Raw genomic sequence first — 17,341 nt, 5'->3', positions numbered from 1 at the left:
GTTTAAGTGCCCAGGGGTTACTGATGGTCAGTCAGAAGGATGCAGGACAGTAGTTCTCAATCCTCACTAAACATCAGAATTGCCTAATGGACTTCTTAAAAATACTGATGTCTGGGCCACATGGTCATAGTTTTTATTGTTGGTCTCTGGTGGGGTCCAGGCATTGGGAACACCTGGTTTTGCTGAACTGGATAAATATTTTAAATGAATTTCCTATTTTTGAAGAGTAATTTTAAAATTTTGTCTTATTAAAAATAATCCTAGAAGAACTGAAAAAGCAGGATTTCAGATTAAATATAGTGATTTAAAAACAGGCATTTACTAAACTCCTTCCCAAAACCCCACGAAGACAATGGTAATGCACCACCCCCCGCCAAAGGCATTAACTTACAAGATCTAAGAGAATAGGACAAGAAAACACCATAGTAAAAGTGCTGATATTAGAAAACAGTAGGAAGGGTGGTAACTGATTTAGCTGACCAGAGAAAGCTGAATTCAGCATCTGTGGGTTATTTTAGAGAAGCCTAAAAGCAGGCAGCATACTTCTTGTTGTCGAATCCTAAAAAGTCTCAGGAGCTGGAAGTACTAGGTGCCTTTGAGAATGGGGTGACTGGGTGGACTGACACAGTAGCACTGTGAAGCAACTAGGCCCTGAGACTCCCTACCCTCATTCTATAACAGTGGTTATTAAGAGTGTGGTCTGGGGACTCCTGGGGGTCCCTAAGGCCCTTTTATGGGTCCATGACATCAAAACTATTATATTTTCATTATAACACTAAGACCCTTATTTGCCATTTTCACTCTCATTCTCTCACAAGTTTACAGTGGGGATTTTCAGAGCCTATATGACATGTGATCATATCGTTGCTCAGTCAGCTAATGGAATGTATGCTCATAAACTCTTGTTTTCTTGACTCTTCTAAGGTATGGTTTTGGGGGATAAGTATGTATGATTTTAAAAGTTAACTCAGTTTGTCAAGATTTTTTTCTGCTATGCCTGCTATAATCTGTGTAACCCATAACCATCCAGTAGGTTATTTTGAAATTCTGATGTTTTTTTCTCTGCCTATATGGAAATAAGAACATTTTGTTGTCTTATTTTGCAATAACATTTTTAAATTACTTTGAACGTTATTGTACTTAAAAGAGCAGGTTATTGTACTACTCTGGCTAGAAAGATGCCCAAGGCAGCCGCAAGACTTACAGAGCCTTCGCAGCTGACATTGTTGAACGACGGCTGGATGAAAACTCAGTGAAGGCAGTAAAAGAAATCGCCTCAGTGCCCCTCTCAACAACACAGTAACTTGTTAAATTAAAGGTTTAGCCACAAACATGAAGACAAAGTTAGTAGTTCAGGATATTAATATCTGCGTAAACCTATAGATGTAGCTTTTTTTTTCTTGCATTCATCTAATATTAACACCAATTAAGCATTGATAAAGGACATTGATATGAATGGCACTAAAATAACTTGCTGTATTGGCACTAAAAACAAAGGGTGGTGCGATGTATAAAGTGTTAAGTAATTGATCTGATTCTCATGGATTGTAGTGATTATGCTGACATTGGGACTGATGCTTCAAAAGCAAACAGTGGGTGAAACGTCAAAGGAGCATCACACTGACTTATGATCATCGTCACACACTTGCAATATAACAAAATGCCAGTTTTACTTAATAATTCTCCTGATAAAGTAATACAAATTATTATTTTATAAAATTTCAATCCCTAAGTACACATTAAAAAAAAACAATCTCTATGACTAAATGAAAAATATACATAAAAGACTTCACCTGCAACACAAAGTAGGAAGGGTGAAGAGGAGAGAAAAGAACAAACAAAATTAAATAAGCAATTAAAAGTGATAACCTCAGAGGAACAAGAAAGAAGCTATAAGAAGTCATAAAAAAGTATTGAGGAATAACAAGAGCTTTCGGAAATTGGAACGATGGTAACAGAAATGAAAAATTCAACCGAAAAATTTAGATGATTAAGGGAATTTATGAGAAAACAAGAAAAAACAAGGAAGAGGAAATACATAAAAATTAGAGTACCATTTGAGGAGTTCTGATATTTGACTAGTAGAAGTTCCAGAAAGAGACAGCACAGAAAATAAAAAGAAGAATATTACCCAAGAAACAAAAATTCAGAAGTTTTTTCTAAGCTGAAGGATATGAATTTTAAATTGACAGGGTGCACCACATACCTACTGAACAGAATTTTAAAAAGAATCGCATAAAGGATCACTTGGGACAAGATCTTAAAAGTACCAAGATAGAAAAAACCAGGGCAGATATAAGGATTGGAAGTGTAAAAGGCACTGGATTTCTCAATAGTTGTAAGGAAAGTCAGAACAAAATGGAGGCAGACATCATAATTTGAGGGAAATCTTTATGCATCCAAAATACAAATCAAACTCTAATATAAGGTATCAGTATATTTACTTCTCATTTATCTTTTCTCAGGAATTTCCTGGAAAAAATATTCCACTAAAATGAGGGAGTAAACATTAAAAAAAAAAAAAAAAAAAAGGCATGGATCCAACAGTAAGAGAGCCAAAGGAATCCCCAGGATGATGGTGAAGGGAGATCCCAGGACAACAGCCGTGCAGGAAGGACAGAGATCAACCAGTCCAGGTGGGACCAGAGAGGGCCTGCTCCAGGTGAGAATCTCCAAGGATGAGATGAAACTGATGGCTACTTGGGGTGTTTGGATAGAGAGAGATTTACCCCTCTGGTACAGAGTTAGGGATAGATTAATAGGAAACTAGGCAAATGAAGCCAGTTATTAATTCTAGGGAAAGCAAAAAATTGTGAAAGAAGGAATATGTAATTACAGCACACCACATTCTCTACCAGGTATCATATTTGTATCATAAAAATGTGAGCACTGAATTCTGATCTCACCAATACTTAAGATGCAAAATATTGGAGGATGGGATGTTTCACTGTGTGAGGAGTTAGGGAAATAAGAGAGCTAAATTCTCATCTTCCATAGTAGGAAATTAATATATAATAACTGAACTGGAAAAGAAATCAAGAAACAGCAGCATTCAACTGTTATTTAGAAATATGAAAAAAAAAAAACCATCAGAAGTGGCTAACATTGTGAGGATTGCTTCTAGAGAGGGGCAATTGGAGGTGGGAAGGGTGGAGCTGGGTACTGATGGTTTCCATAATAAAGAAAAATGCATTACATGGTGATTGCAGAAAATTGGAAACTACAGAAAAGTAAAAATGAGAATAAAGGAGTTCCTATAGTCCATACATTTAAAGATTAACACCATGAATCTATTAGGGACTTTTCTTTGAGTTCATGTGTATTTTGTGTTATTGAGGTATGACTTGCATATTTTATATTTTACTTTATTGACTTGACAAAAGCATTTTCCCATTTATTATGCTTTTCTTAAATATTCTCACAGCAAGATACCACTTCATAATGAATAACATTATTTATTTAGGTGTAACAATTTAGGCCTGTTAAATATTTTGTTATGAAAAACTTCAAACACAGAGTAATGGACAGAATTATATAATGAAAACCATGTATCTACCACTATGGTTCTACAATTACTACTTTGCTATACACCCTCTATCACACATTTATCAATCTATCTATCCCTCTATCCATTCATAAATCTATTTTATGTGTTGAGGCATTTCAAAGCAAGTTGCAGACTTTGGTATACTTCACCCTAATCACTTCATCAGGCATACCATTAACTAGAGTTCAGTAACTGTTCATGGTTATTTTTCTCAAGGAAGTTTTACATACTATGATATGCACAAATAGTAAGCATATCATTTGATGAATTACGATAAGCACATACTCCAGTGTACCCCACCTTATAATCACCCCAGAATATTCCCTCATTCACCTTTCCCTCTCAATCCATATTCCCATCCCCTATACCAAAGGGACAATATTCTAATTTTAAAAATCTATTCCAGAACTTCATGTAATTGGAATAATATAAATGTGCTTTTTTAAAATATAAGGCTTTTTGCATGATGATTTTGAGATGCGTTCATTTATGGAGTGTATCATTAGTTTGTTCTTGTTGATATTCCTTGATTGTATGTTGTAGAGACAGACAAGTGTTGATTTTGGATCTGGCAGGAGGTTGAGTGAATGGCTGATCATCTTTTTCCTGTAGCAGCTTCAGTTTACACTTTCTTAGAGTGGGTCCGTTTTGGTTATACATTGTACTTAGACCAATTCCTCAGTCCTGGGACACAGACTGTACTCCTGAGGCATGACTCTTTCAGTTTTCACTGGAAAGCACAAGGTGTTTATCAAGCCTCTCTTAATTTATAAGATTCAAATGATAATCCCTGCCCCTCCTGTGACAGCAATTGCAATCTCTGTTTGACTATTCAGGCTTTCAGCTATTTCTTTTTACCAGGCTCCTTTGAGTCTCCCTTGAAAATGCACATTTCAGGGGGACAAAGATTTGAGGCAAATTCATATGCATATCTGGCATTTTGCCCTGCAGCTCCTTTCTGGGATGTCCATCTTTTCACTCCTTCTTCCGAAACCTCAAATCAACATAATCATGTATTTCATTTGGGTTCTAGCCCCCTCATTCTGCATCGTTTGTTAAGTAGCCACAGATCTCACCAGTAATATTCACTTCTTTCAAGGAATTGAATAACTTCTAGTTTTTGCTTCTTTTTGGTCACTCTTCAATGTATGTGTTTTGTCCAGATTTTTCACTGATGTCTGATGGAAGCTACTCCACTATTTCTGTAACTGCAACTTCATCTCACTAACTCTTGCTGGTTTTTCTGCATGGTTTGGCAGGCAGCACCAAACATTAACTTATGTATCTTGGTCTTCAAACCTAAGAGCCTGATTTTTCAAGTAAAAATAGTCTAATTACAAATTCTTCAAGCTTCATTCTTTATCCATTATCCAGATAGCCTTTGGTGAGGACACTGAAGAGGATCTGAAGTCCCCCACTAGAATGTAGTACTTTCAGTAAAAGATCATTTCTTATTATCAGAGCAGTAATAGTTAAAGAGAATAGCCCTTAGAGGGAGACAGACCTAAACTTCAAGTCCAAAACCTGCCACTTTCTGTACAGTCTTTGGATTTTCTACAACTTTCTCTAAGTTGTTGATAAATAGAGATAAAAATAGTCCCTACCTCATTCGGTTGTTGTGAGGATCAGATATGGTAAGGCATACACAAGTCTGTGACAGTTTCTGCCATATTGTTATTATTATTATCATTGTTGTTATTTCCCTCCAAAGTAAATGCCCAATAAACATTGCCTAAATGGGGGACTGGGTGAAAAATGTGAAGGGATTAAGAAATACAAACTGGTAGTTACAAAATAGTCATAGGGATGTAAAGTACAGCATAGGAAATATAGCCAATAATAATGTAATAACAAATTATGATGCCAGGTAGATACTTAAAATAATGGTGGGGTTACTTTGTAAATTATATGATTGTCTAATCACTATGCTCTACAGCTGAAACTGATATAGCATTGCATGTCAACTGTAATTGAAAAATAAATTTTTAACAAAATCAGAAACTGAATTTTATAAAGATTTGCAAAGATTATAGAGACAATACTTGAAAGAACTGTGATTGAAGCTCAGACTTTTTGACATTGATGCCCATGTGCTCAACCACTAAACTATATCTGGTTCTAATATGCCACTTTTAATGTAATTAATAGAATGAAAGTATTGTCTTAAAACAAAAACAATTGCCTAAATAAGCACTTATTGAATTAAATAAGTACTATTTTGATGGAAGAGACAAACACACAACTTACAAAAACAAGTTATAAGAAAAAATAGTAATTATAAGCTACAATAAACACTATGAATAAAAGAGCTAAGGAATAGCCCTGGCTGCTGTAGCTCAGTGGATTGAGCATCAGCCTGCGAGCCAAGTGTTGCTGGTTTGATTCCCAGTCAGGGCACATTACTAGGTTGCACGTCAGGTCCCCAGTTGGGGGCGCGAGTGAGAGGCAACCACACAATGATGTTTCTCTCCCTCTCTTTCTCCTTTCCCCTCTCTCTAAAAATAAAATAAACAAACAAACAAATTAATTATTTTAAAAAAAAGAGCTAAGGAAAAGAATCAGTGAGGAACCTGGTTTAGACAGGGAAAGCCTCTTAAAATAGATGGCATGTAAGCTGAATCTTAAGAGATGAGAAGGAGCCAGTCACACAAAAAATGGGGGGAACAGTATTCTGAGCAGAGGAATAGCATGTACAGAGGTTTTGAGGCCAACATGCCTGTGAGCTTTCTATGGAGCAAAAGACCACCAGTGTGTTGGGACAGAATGAGTAAGGGCACAATGGCACCAGATGCCCTCAGATGTAGCAGAGGCTAAACACAAAGGGCCTGTCGACCAGAGTAGAAAGTTTGGCTTTTAGTCTAAGTGCAAAGGGAAGACACTGAGGGTTTTAAGCAAAAGAATGATAAGATCTTCATACTTACTGATTCCATGACTTACAAAAACAATTTGAAGGCTAAGAATGTCTGAAAAGATTTCAAACTTGTCGTTCAGAGAAACTAAGAGTATACATGTAAAATAAAATATTTTCCATTATGATTGAAGTTATTGATTGCCAACAACCCAAAACTCCTTTTGGGATACTTAATAAAGATCTCATTCACTTTGCTTTCTTTCAGACATGTCATGAATATGTAAGGAATACTGTGACCCATTTAAAATGGAAGAAGACGAGTTACAAGCTAGGGAAGAAAGGTTAGCATAACCGAGAAAGATGGCCAGAGTTGACAGTTATGAGGGCACAGAATAAGAGCAAAATATCAGCTGTGAGGACCACATTAGATGACAGATGATTTGGAAGATGCTGTGGTATAGATTTCGTACAAAAAGGAAAGGCAGCATTACAGGTTCAAATCGTGAAATGTTGTAAGATGTTGGACATCCCAGAACAAATGCCATAAGGAAACTTAGAAAAATGTCAAGTTATGTCTCAGAAAATTATCTTTACAAATCAATCTCCCATCGGGGTAATATATCTTTGCCATTGTAAGCTTCTTCCTGGAGTGTTGGGGTTCATTCTCTGCTGGAGCTGCTTCATTCCCTTCATATTCTTTTTTGTTTTTTAACTTGCTTCATGTTAGTGACTCTCTTGGCACTAATTAAGAGCACTGCCATTAATATAATGAAGTGTTTCTATTTTCACATGATATATTGAGTAATCAACAATATTTCCTCTCCTAAGAAAATTTATTCCTAAGCAAAAGCTTATGGAGAAATTGTGACATGTTCAGATTTCCATTACTTGCTCACTGATGACAGACTGATTTAAAAGAGTACATGATAGCTGAGCTCTTCCAAATGTGTCAGTGTTGTTGTTGTTTTTAAATTGTATTACTATGAACTAGTATGTGTCATAAGAACACTCTGGAGTTAGTTTCAACTTTCTTTGTGGAGGATGAAGAATAGCTTATTAAATGTCAGCTATAAACTTCATGACAACTAATAACTTTCATTTCACAGCAGCTGATAACAAATAAGAGCGAAAATGGTGAATACCTACTGTTGCCAGGTAACTGCATCCACTGTGCTTCCTGCCACCTTCATGAATCTGTAAGGAAGACAAAGAACAAAGATATTGCAACTTGAAGTAAACCGTATTCCCCAGGGGTAAGATGAAATAAGCTGAGGCATAAATCAGGCCAATCTCTGGACAGCTGGTCTTTCGGAGAAGGTCCACAGCCCCAAATATGGCCAGTCCACAGCTACTGGAAGTTAAACTGTACAGAAGGTGAAGGTAATTATACTTTTAGCTCTCCACGCATCACTCACCATCTGGAACTCAAGACCCAAGAGGACATTCCACCTATGTATGTCTTCCTAAGTCGATGCCTGAAAGCTCCCAAATTGCTTTCCCTATGATCAGACTTTATCTGTCCCATTCTGTATTCTCTAAGGATGCTGAGACCCACTAGAAAACAAATGATGACATTTCCTAAGGATGACAGCACAACAGATGCCTTTGAAAAGCTGCAGACCTCTCCTTTTGAAAAGAGCATAGGAAAACCCGATTTACTTTGATAAAGCACTATCAAATATATCCCAGTGATGGGCTGTTACGCCTGTCTGAATGCAGAAATCTGAGTACCATATAGAGAAATCGAACCATTTCTAGAGCAGCTTGGTAGAGAACTGAGTGTCACCTGACAAGCATGCTCAGCTCAAAAGGGAAACCAGACCTGTTTCTCTGCCAAGCACACAGCAAAGTCTTGGTAGAAATTCCCCACCCTCCCGTGCTACTGGAGGTTCCACCAGAACCAAAGGACCAGGAGGAAGCATCTGAAGCCTCCCAGATGCCACAGGGTCTCATAAATTTAAGTCTGAGAATGACCCTTTTACCTACCTGCCGCTTTGTCCCAGTCCACGTGTTCTGAGAACTTGTGCTGACATGGCTACAGTTATTATTTGAGATAATTACTACCCAGACACAGGAAGTCCAAAGGAACATCTCAGTTCTTTAAGATAGTCCTTTCAACATTGAGACCCTGAAGGAGAACTTCCCTTCAGATAGAAACAATCTTCAATCAGTCCTTCATAATTAAAGAACTCTTCCACTAGGAAGGGAGACTGTGTTTTGTCAGGAAGGCCCTATCCTGGCCCTACCCCAGCATAACCTTGCCAGGTGAGCACATGGACAAAGGGGTTGCTCTGCATTGCCCACACAGACGTTCTACTTTGCCATGGTGGTAGAAGAGGACTGAGTTTCTGGAGAACTAGGAGAGAGGTAGAGAGAGTGTGCCAGGACTACTGCTTAGCATCAGAATGAAGTTTATAAAAGATGAAAAGGAAGTAGAAGAGAGAGGCCAGGACTGGGTTGGTGAGAGGGGAGGGGAGGAGAGAAGGGGAAGGAAGAGGAAGAGGAGAAGGAGAGAAGCAGGATGAGGAGGGAAAGCTTGTGTATTCTCTTTTCCACCCTGCCATGTGCTACCTCTAGTCAATAAGCATGCAATCATTTACACACTTGAACAGAGAGGAGGAAAATGGAAAAATACAGGCAGAATAAACCCAGATTAGCATCCAAAATACTATTCCTGCCACAGATATATGCTAAGCAGTGGAGACCTGATAATAATACAAATAGTATCACCCCAGAATAAAAAAGGGGAAATGAAATTGTGCTCCTCTCTTCAGGATATTTTATTTATTTTTTAATCCTCACCTGCGGATACGTTTATTGATTTTAGAGAGTGAGGAAGGCAGGGGGTGGAGAGAAGAGAGAGAAATATTCATGTGAAAGAGAAAACATAGATCCTTGCCTCTTGTACATGCCCAGACTGGGGTTTGAACCTGCAACCTTGGTATGTGCCCTGACCAGGAATTGAACCCACAACCTTTTGGTGTACAGGACAACACTATAACCAATGAGTGACCCAGCCAGTGCACCTCCAGGACATTTAAAAATTATAAAACCCAGACAAACTTAGATACAAGTATCATTTTTAAAAAAAGAATTAAAATACTTAAAATACATTTACATGTGCTTTACTCCTCCAAAATTATTTCTAAAATCTAACAGAAATACTATTTTATGTAAAACTATCTCCACTTACATATTAAAGTAACCATAATGAAGATAACACTGACATTTATAGTGTTCCCTTATTTAAAAAAATTTTTAGCTTCTTATGTGTATGATTTCACATAACCCTGAAAATAACCCCGGTTGGCAGATATTCCTAATTATAGTGGAGGAGGCTGAGTCTTAGAGTAATGTGACTTGCTCAGATTCATAGAACTACAGCCTAAACCCAGGTTCTCTGATTCCAAAGCCTGCCCTCTTTCTAGGATCTTATACTACCTCCTCGCTGTTTTCACTGAGGCCAAGAAGTACAGTACAACTCTTAGATGGAAAAAATTAGTTGAATTTTTGCTTTGAGAAAATACCACCACATTTATCAGGAAAAGCAAAAAGGCCTGAGCACCTGCTTTGCTTGTTGGCTTCCCCTTGCAGACTTGAGCATTTCCATTCCTATTTGTAAGACAAGGCACTAAAGCAGGTATCAAAAGGTGACTGACTCAGGGTCTCTACTATAAAACAACCATAATAAAGTCAAGAAGACAGACACTGAGACAATTAGCTATCAGAGTCTTTAAGTGCGCATTACTGGTACAAACCATCTGCTGTGGGACAGCAGTCAAGGCAGCAGTTAGCTTAGCTCTACCTTCTATGGTGTTGGAAGAGGGAAAAGCATTGGGAAAAGCTTGACATTCCATCTGGCATTGAAAGAAGGGTAGGATTTTGCCACGAAAAGCAGGTGAGGCTAGAAGCAGCTTGAGCAAAGCAGGGAAGAATCGAGGTGTGTTCTCAGGAGTCCAGTGTGGCTGGATATCAGGGGACAGGTAAGGGAGTTGCCAGTCAGATCAGCCTGTGATGCTAACATGTCTGGCTTTTATCTTCTAACAACAAAGTTAAAGCCCATGTCCTATTTATCTTTGTATGACTAGCACTCAACGTATTAATTATAAGCTAGCTCATCTTTCATGTATATTTGTTGGATTTATCCTGTGTTTAAACAAGAGAGTGTCAAGACCAGATTTGAGTTTTAGGAAGCTCACTCTGGCTGTGGTAAAGGTGAAAGGTGCTGGCGTGGACAAACTGGCAGGAGATGAGTGTAGAAGTTGGGAGACTTTGAAACCCAAGAATGAAAAAAACACAACTGAGAAACACTGTTGGAGCACTCAACAGGACTTGGCAGGTGTGGTTAAGTGCGGGAGAGTGTAGAAGAGAGAACCCTGAAGTTTAAAAAAAAATTTTTTTTTTAGTTTTTCAATTACAGTTTACATTCGATATGACTTTATATTAGTTTCCGGTGTACAGCATTGAACTGTTTAATAATCCTATACTTTATAAAATGCTCTCCCAGTATTGCCATTACCCATCTGGTGCCGTACACAGTTATTACACTATTATTGAACATATTCCCTATGCTCTACTTTATATCCTTGGGACTATTTTGAAACTACCAATTTGTACTTCTTAATTCCTCACCCTTTTCACCCAGTCCCCCAACCACTCCCCCCTCTGACAGCCGGACCCTGAAATTTTAATTGTAAGTAATGCCATTGTCCAAATGGGCAACTCAAGAACAGATTTTTGAAGCTGATGTTGGTGAACATATTCTAATACTCTTGAATATGCCACAAAGAACTTGACATAAAGAGTTATTGATGATAAGTTATACATTCACAGAAAATTAGAAGGAAAAAAATCATGAATGCCTTGTTTGGCTAAAAGGCTCTGGGCGGGCAATTAAGAATACATCTAATTTGGCATTTTAGAAGTTGGAAAACGGTTCTTCATTGTACTATAATCTGAAGATCGTCATATGCGTTAGATAGTTTGTTCTGATATAGGTTGATAATTAAGTCCTTAAATAATCTTCCATTATCAAATGCAGCATTATGAAAAGAATGGGAAAACTTGGAATCTAATGAACAAAACGAACTGATGAACAAAATAGAGAGAAACTCATAATTAGAGAGCAGGCTCATAGTTGTTGGGGGCGGAGCAAATGGGAGGTTGAGAGGGTGAAGGAATTGGGCGAAAAAGAAAAAAAGAGAAAAAACTCATGGACACGGATGACAGTGTGGTGATTGTTGGGGGGAATGTGGGAGAGTGTATAGGGAGGATAAACGTTGATGGAAGAAAACTTCACTTGGGGTGGTGATGATGTGTTGTGGACCTGAAACTTGTGTAATTTTGTTAACCAGTGTTGATCCAATAAATTAAATAAAAAGGAAAAAAGAAATGGAAAATCTAGAGTTAAGAACATTTAAAGTAATACTAATGTTTTCCTTCCATACCCCTACTTCACACCCCTCAAAGAAAATCTATAATATCTATAATTAAAAATAAAATTTAGTGGACTCATATATAGAATATTATGTAGTTTAAAGAGAAATATTTTAAAATTGAAATGATCCTGGACAGGAAAAATCAATTATTATTATTTAATTTATGGATTTAACAAAATTCTAATAAAAACATCTCAGCAGATATTTTTGAAACTTAAAAAAAATATTCTGACATTCATCTGAAGAAGCCAAGAAAATTCTGAAAAACTGGAATAATGAAGGAACGTTTACTTAATCTACCAGCTATTAAAATATACCATAAAAGTTGCAATGATTAAGAAAAAACATTTTTATCGCAGAAATCAATAAGGAGATCTAGAAAACAAATTTAAAAATATGTATAAGAATTTATTACAAGAAAAAAGTATATAAAAAGCTAAAGCATTTTTAATATGGATTTCTGGCTATTGGAAAAACAAATGAAAGTTAGATCCTCACCCAATATTTTATTTTATATATGAAATCAAAATAGTAAAATAGTTTAGTTTCATTACATTTTAAAAAGTACTTCAGTCACAACTTAATATTTTTAAACAAATGATATTATCTTCTTAGCTTTAGTAGTACATTGAAGAAGTAGAAAAGCTATTTTTGCTAACTTTGAGAAAACACGATTTGATGTGTTCACATGAAAATTGCTATAAACCATATATTTTCTTTTTCCCCCTTAGCAAAATGATAAGACCAACTTCAAACATATGGAAGCATTGCTATATTTATTTTGAGGAGGAAAAAAATCTAATTTGCAAATAATGTCAAATGAATATGCATTTCTAAATATTACCAGAATGATCAAATATACTTTTGTTTTTTGAGATATGTTAAAACTCATCTAAAATGGAGCAAATGTTTTGTTTTCAGATGTCTTTGCTCGATATTTAAAAAACCCTAGAAATACAAAAACCAACCACAGAAATAAGATGTAAAAGAAACTGATAGATGAAACTCTAAGGAATAGTTATTATAGCCAAAGAGTTAGGGGAATTCTCCCCACTCCCATTCTTCTTTCCTAAGAATTAGGTCTCTCTATATCTACCCTGCATCTCTATTGTTTCTATAGTGTTTAAAAAAAATTAATTAAAGTATGGTTGGCATACAACATTATATTAATTTCAGTTGTTTTTATATCTATATTGGCATGGTGGAGGACAAGTCCGAAAAGATCATAATTTTCTTTGTTCAGATCTAACAATGATGGATTTTTCTGCTCTCTAGTTCTGCCTGTTTCTCAGAAACTGGCCCAAACCACATAAATGAATAACTTCAACACAGCTGCATAGTGCTCGGCAGCAGTAATATTAGAGGTGGAATAACATGCACATGGACTAGTGCTGTCAGGAGGAAAATACCACTGGGAAAGTGAAATTCTGCTTAGCATCTGGTATTACCCAAGGATTTTCCACCACCCACTTCCATTCTAATCCCTAGATTTAGGTCTGTGAATGGACAAGTGAAAGATGGCCCAGGATATGAACAACGACGAGAGGGAAAGATGTTGGTTTTCCAAGGTTGGATATCTCCATACCTGAAATTCTGGATGATTATCTCAAAGAACAGGAGGTGTCTGCCCTCGTGCTAACATCCCGTTATGCAAATAAGGATGAGAGACAGAAGGAACAGGGACCTGTATCAAAGGAAGTTGGCCAGTGCCAGGCCGGCCTTGCAGTACTGGGAATTCTTTCCCTTCGGAGCCGATCTGCTGTTATGGAAAAAAACACAAAATATCCCCTTTCATTGTGGGAGTTCCTTTCCTCCCTCAAAGGACCCCAAATCTGGGAGAATTTCTTTCCTTTGTTATCCACCTGCACATATGACGTATCTGAAATATTGTTGAGCCTTCTCTCCCAGGGCATATCACAGCTCTCTCTTATAATAAGGCACATCTTTATTCATGGTCTTTGGGGTTTGACTTCTACTTTCTGGACCACAGAGTGCAACCCTAAAAAACTGGATTCTAAATGTTTCTCCCAGGAAAGAGGATAAATCCTTCACAGGGAGCTGGATATCTAAATGAGTACAAACTTCAATAAAAGTGGGCAGCCCGATCTTCCTTTCTTTGTCTACAAAGAGAATCTTTGGTTATGTAACTAACATGAATAAGATGTGACAGTCATTCCACACAAAAGCCTAGAAAAATACATGTGAGGAAATTATGCATTTTGTGTTTCAGCAGACCAGGCACATTCCATTTGGTTCAAAGCCAGTTACTTTTCCATGGCTAATTATAGACTGAGCTGTACTAGCTACTGCATTGAACAAATGTATGAACATGTTTCTCCTTTTCTCTCTTCCTTCCTCTCCCTCCTTTCAAGCCTTGCTTCCTTTCTCCCTGGCTCCCCCTATCCTTTTCTCTTCCTGTTCCTATTTATATTTGATAGTCCACTGACAGTAGATTGATTGACTTCCCTTTTAGCTTAAAATTCCCTTAATTTTATAGATTTATAGAGCTGTTAACATACAGTGACTAGAGATGGGTGAAACTCTTCACTCAGTCTCTCTTGCCAATAAGTTACACCCATCAAGTTTAATTTAAGGAGGTTCTTGAAGGAAGAAATAAAAAAATAAGTTAGCAACTTTTACTGATTGACACACACTTGGTAAGCAGTTTATGTAATGTAAAATCCTATAAGGTTGGTATCACTTTCATTGTACAGATGAATAAACTGTGCTCAAGATCACCCAGGTAATAAGGTGCAGAGCTGAGATTCAAATCCAATTCTGATTCTAAAGTGCTTGTTTAAACCATGCAGACATGGCAGATCTGTGATATGTAAGGTACTTTTTCCAAACCCATTGTAGATATTGGTAACACTTTCTCACTAACCTCAGAATTGACCTAAGAATCCTGCTCAAGACGGGGTTCCAGATACTTTTACCTGGAACTGGCCCCTAAGATGAAGCCTGTTTTCTGCTAATGGGACAGGGGGATGGTTAGGAAGAAGGAGGTTATATAGGACAATGTCTGGAACTAAATGGAGGCAGATGTGAGACAATAATACATAAAGGACAAAATAGGTTTGCTTGATTAGAATGAAGACAAATGGCAGGGATGTGGGGGATGATGAGAGAAGATGTTGAAACAGATCTGGAAGGCTATGGCTGAAGCTGGAAGGTGCTGGTTAGGAGAATATTTTGACAGACATCTCTTGACAGCTGCTGAGACAGTCACGAAGACTTGGATGCAGGCAAAGAAGGCTATAACTGACCTAATATGATTTGCCTTGGCTGTGGAGCCTGGTAGAAAGGAGGAAAAATACATCAAGATGTTATGATGAATTTCACATGAAAAGGCAAACTTTCCAAAAGCTCAAGCCCTAGAATGAAGTTCTAAGAAAATGAACACTGTGGTACTAAGGTGAAGAAGGATCATATTTTGCTAGGCTGTGTGGCTTCATTCAAGGATTACAATTCAGGAAAACAGCAGCACATGGGCCCAGGAGTCAGGCAGATATCTAATTTAAGACATGGCTCCATAGCTTAGCCATGTGACCTTGGGTAAGTTTAACCACCTTGCACCATTTCAAATAGAAAGAACAGCAACTACTTCTCAAAGGTTTTATGAAGATTAAAAAGGTAACGTACATGAAGAAACAAGGGTATTCCTAGTATACTGCTGATACTCAATAAATGTAAGCTTGGTAAATAATTTAACATCTGTTCACTTCCACTCCTTGATCTGTAAAATAAAGATAATAAAACCTGTTCTGGGGTCACAAGATGGCAGCAGAGTAGGAGGATATATTGCAAACCTCCTCCCAGAACCAAACTGGAATTAAAACTAAAGAGGGGAGTAGTTACTCCAAATAAACTGAAGACTACCCGAAAAAAGCTTTTAACCAAGGATGGGCAAAAACCACCATGTAGGAAGGGTGAGATCATTAAAGGGGTGGCCTGTTCACACAGGTGGCAGGCCGCAGCAGAGGTGCAGCTGTGGGAGCTTCCCTCTGAAGGGAGAGAAGCCCAGGACCACAAACCCAGCTCCCAAGCACAGAGGGCTTGTGCTGGGATCAGACAACCGCATAGCATCCAGTGGTGAGAGGCTGCAGGGTTTTTCTCTGCTGGGGAGAGACAAGACCCACTAGAGACAAAGCTACTATTCTTTAAAAATTCATAAAGGGACCAAAGTACACATTTTGTGTGCCCCTGTGAAGGGAGGGCAGCATGAACTGGAATCACATGAGCAGAGTCTGGAGTGGGAGACACTGGGGAGAGACATGGTGGAGTAGCTATGGGGCTTTCTGTGCTGGAATACACCTGGATTCCACAGCAGCCATCTTTCTTGAGAAGAGCAACCCCCTCCCAGGGAAAAAGCAATGATCTTATCCTGTGGGATACTGCTCACCTCACCCTCTAGAATCCTCCACATTGCATCTGTTTTTGTTTTGTTTTGTTCTGTTTTTTTTGTTTGGTTTTTGTTTTGTCTTTTTTTTTTTTTTTCTTTTCTCCCACCCTGCATCTTAACACCTGCTGAGGAGAAGGCAACATATGCAGACACAGGGTGTCAGAGAAGAGTTGTGGGGCATGGTCATTCCATATACTTTCCATGAAAACAGACTGGTGCTTCCTCTTCATGGGAGAATCATAGAAATATCCTCCTGGTTTCCAGCAGACCCAAAATCTGGGCTCTGGAGAAACCACCCATTATCCTGCCCTGCTGAGTACAGGGAAATAATCCCCAGACAGACTCAGACGAGTGGCTCTGGGGCAGGAGCACGCACCCACCGTCTTCCCTGGAGTCTGAAAGGCACCTGCCACGGGAGGTGCAGGAGTCCCATCCCCTGCCCCCAATTCTGCCAGAAGCCCTCTCAGGAACACTTGGGACTGAGAGCAGGCCAGCAGGCAGTGATAGGCAGAGGCAGATTCTGTGGTGACTGGTGTCATTTGAGGACACACCACTGGGCCCAGTGCTGATAGAACCTAGCTTGGCAGAGCAGCTTGGCCCATCCTGGGTGCAGCACAGCTCAGGGGAATCAGCCACAAAATGTAGTTTCATACAGGTTGCTGAGGGCTAGCCATGGACAGCACCTTATATTGGCTTACCAGCCTCAGACAACATCAGAGCTGTGGCTAAAGGAAGAACCCAGCAGGCAAGCACTAAACTCTGCTGAGACAAATTCTACTTTGTTCTTTTTCATGATTTTTGTTATTTTTTCATAGCATTACTATTTTTTCAGTGGATTGAGCGTCGGCCTGCGAGCTAAGTGTCGCTGGTTCGATCTTCCAGTCAGGGCACATCAGAGAAGGAAAACTCTGACTCCAAAAAACCTCCACTGCCTTGCGGCATACCTCTTCAGGGGAAAGGCTAAGGGAGTAAACCCCGACAGAAAATACGGAGCCGGAGTCCCTAAGGCGGTTTGACGTTGTAGTCAACACCGGCAACTCCTGCGGCGCACCTGAAGCCAAGCTGTATTGACTCCGTCTTTCCCTTGGACCTTTCAGCTGCGA

At 38.5% G+C, this 17,341-nt stretch overlaps 1 protein-coding gene across 1 annotated transcript in view; it reads right to left on the bottom strand.

The window, feature by feature from the left end:
- The window catches only part of HPSE2 (heparanase 2 (inactive)), a 631,267-nt gene that overhangs the window by 185,497 nt on the left and 428,429 nt on the right, over positions 1 to 17,341 (bottom strand). The window contains exon 6 of the mRNA XM_090277853.1: positions 7,545 to 7,592. Within this exon, the coding sequence (XP_090133979.1) occupies positions 7,545 to 7,592 (48 nt within the window). The remainder of the gene's footprint in view (positions 1 to 7,544; positions 7,593 to 17,341) is intronic.

Source organism: Furipterus horrens, unplaced genomic scaffold (genome assembly GCF_987537825.1).
Source record: "Furipterus horrens unplaced genomic scaffold, mFurHor1.1.pri manual_scaffold_5, whole genome shotgun sequence".
In the NCBI taxonomy this organism is placed as follows: Eukaryota; Metazoa; Chordata; class Mammalia; order Chiroptera; family Furipteridae; genus Furipterus; species Furipterus horrens.
Note: the sequence above shows the minus strand (reverse complement) of the source record. Positions and strands in the feature narration are given on the sequence as shown.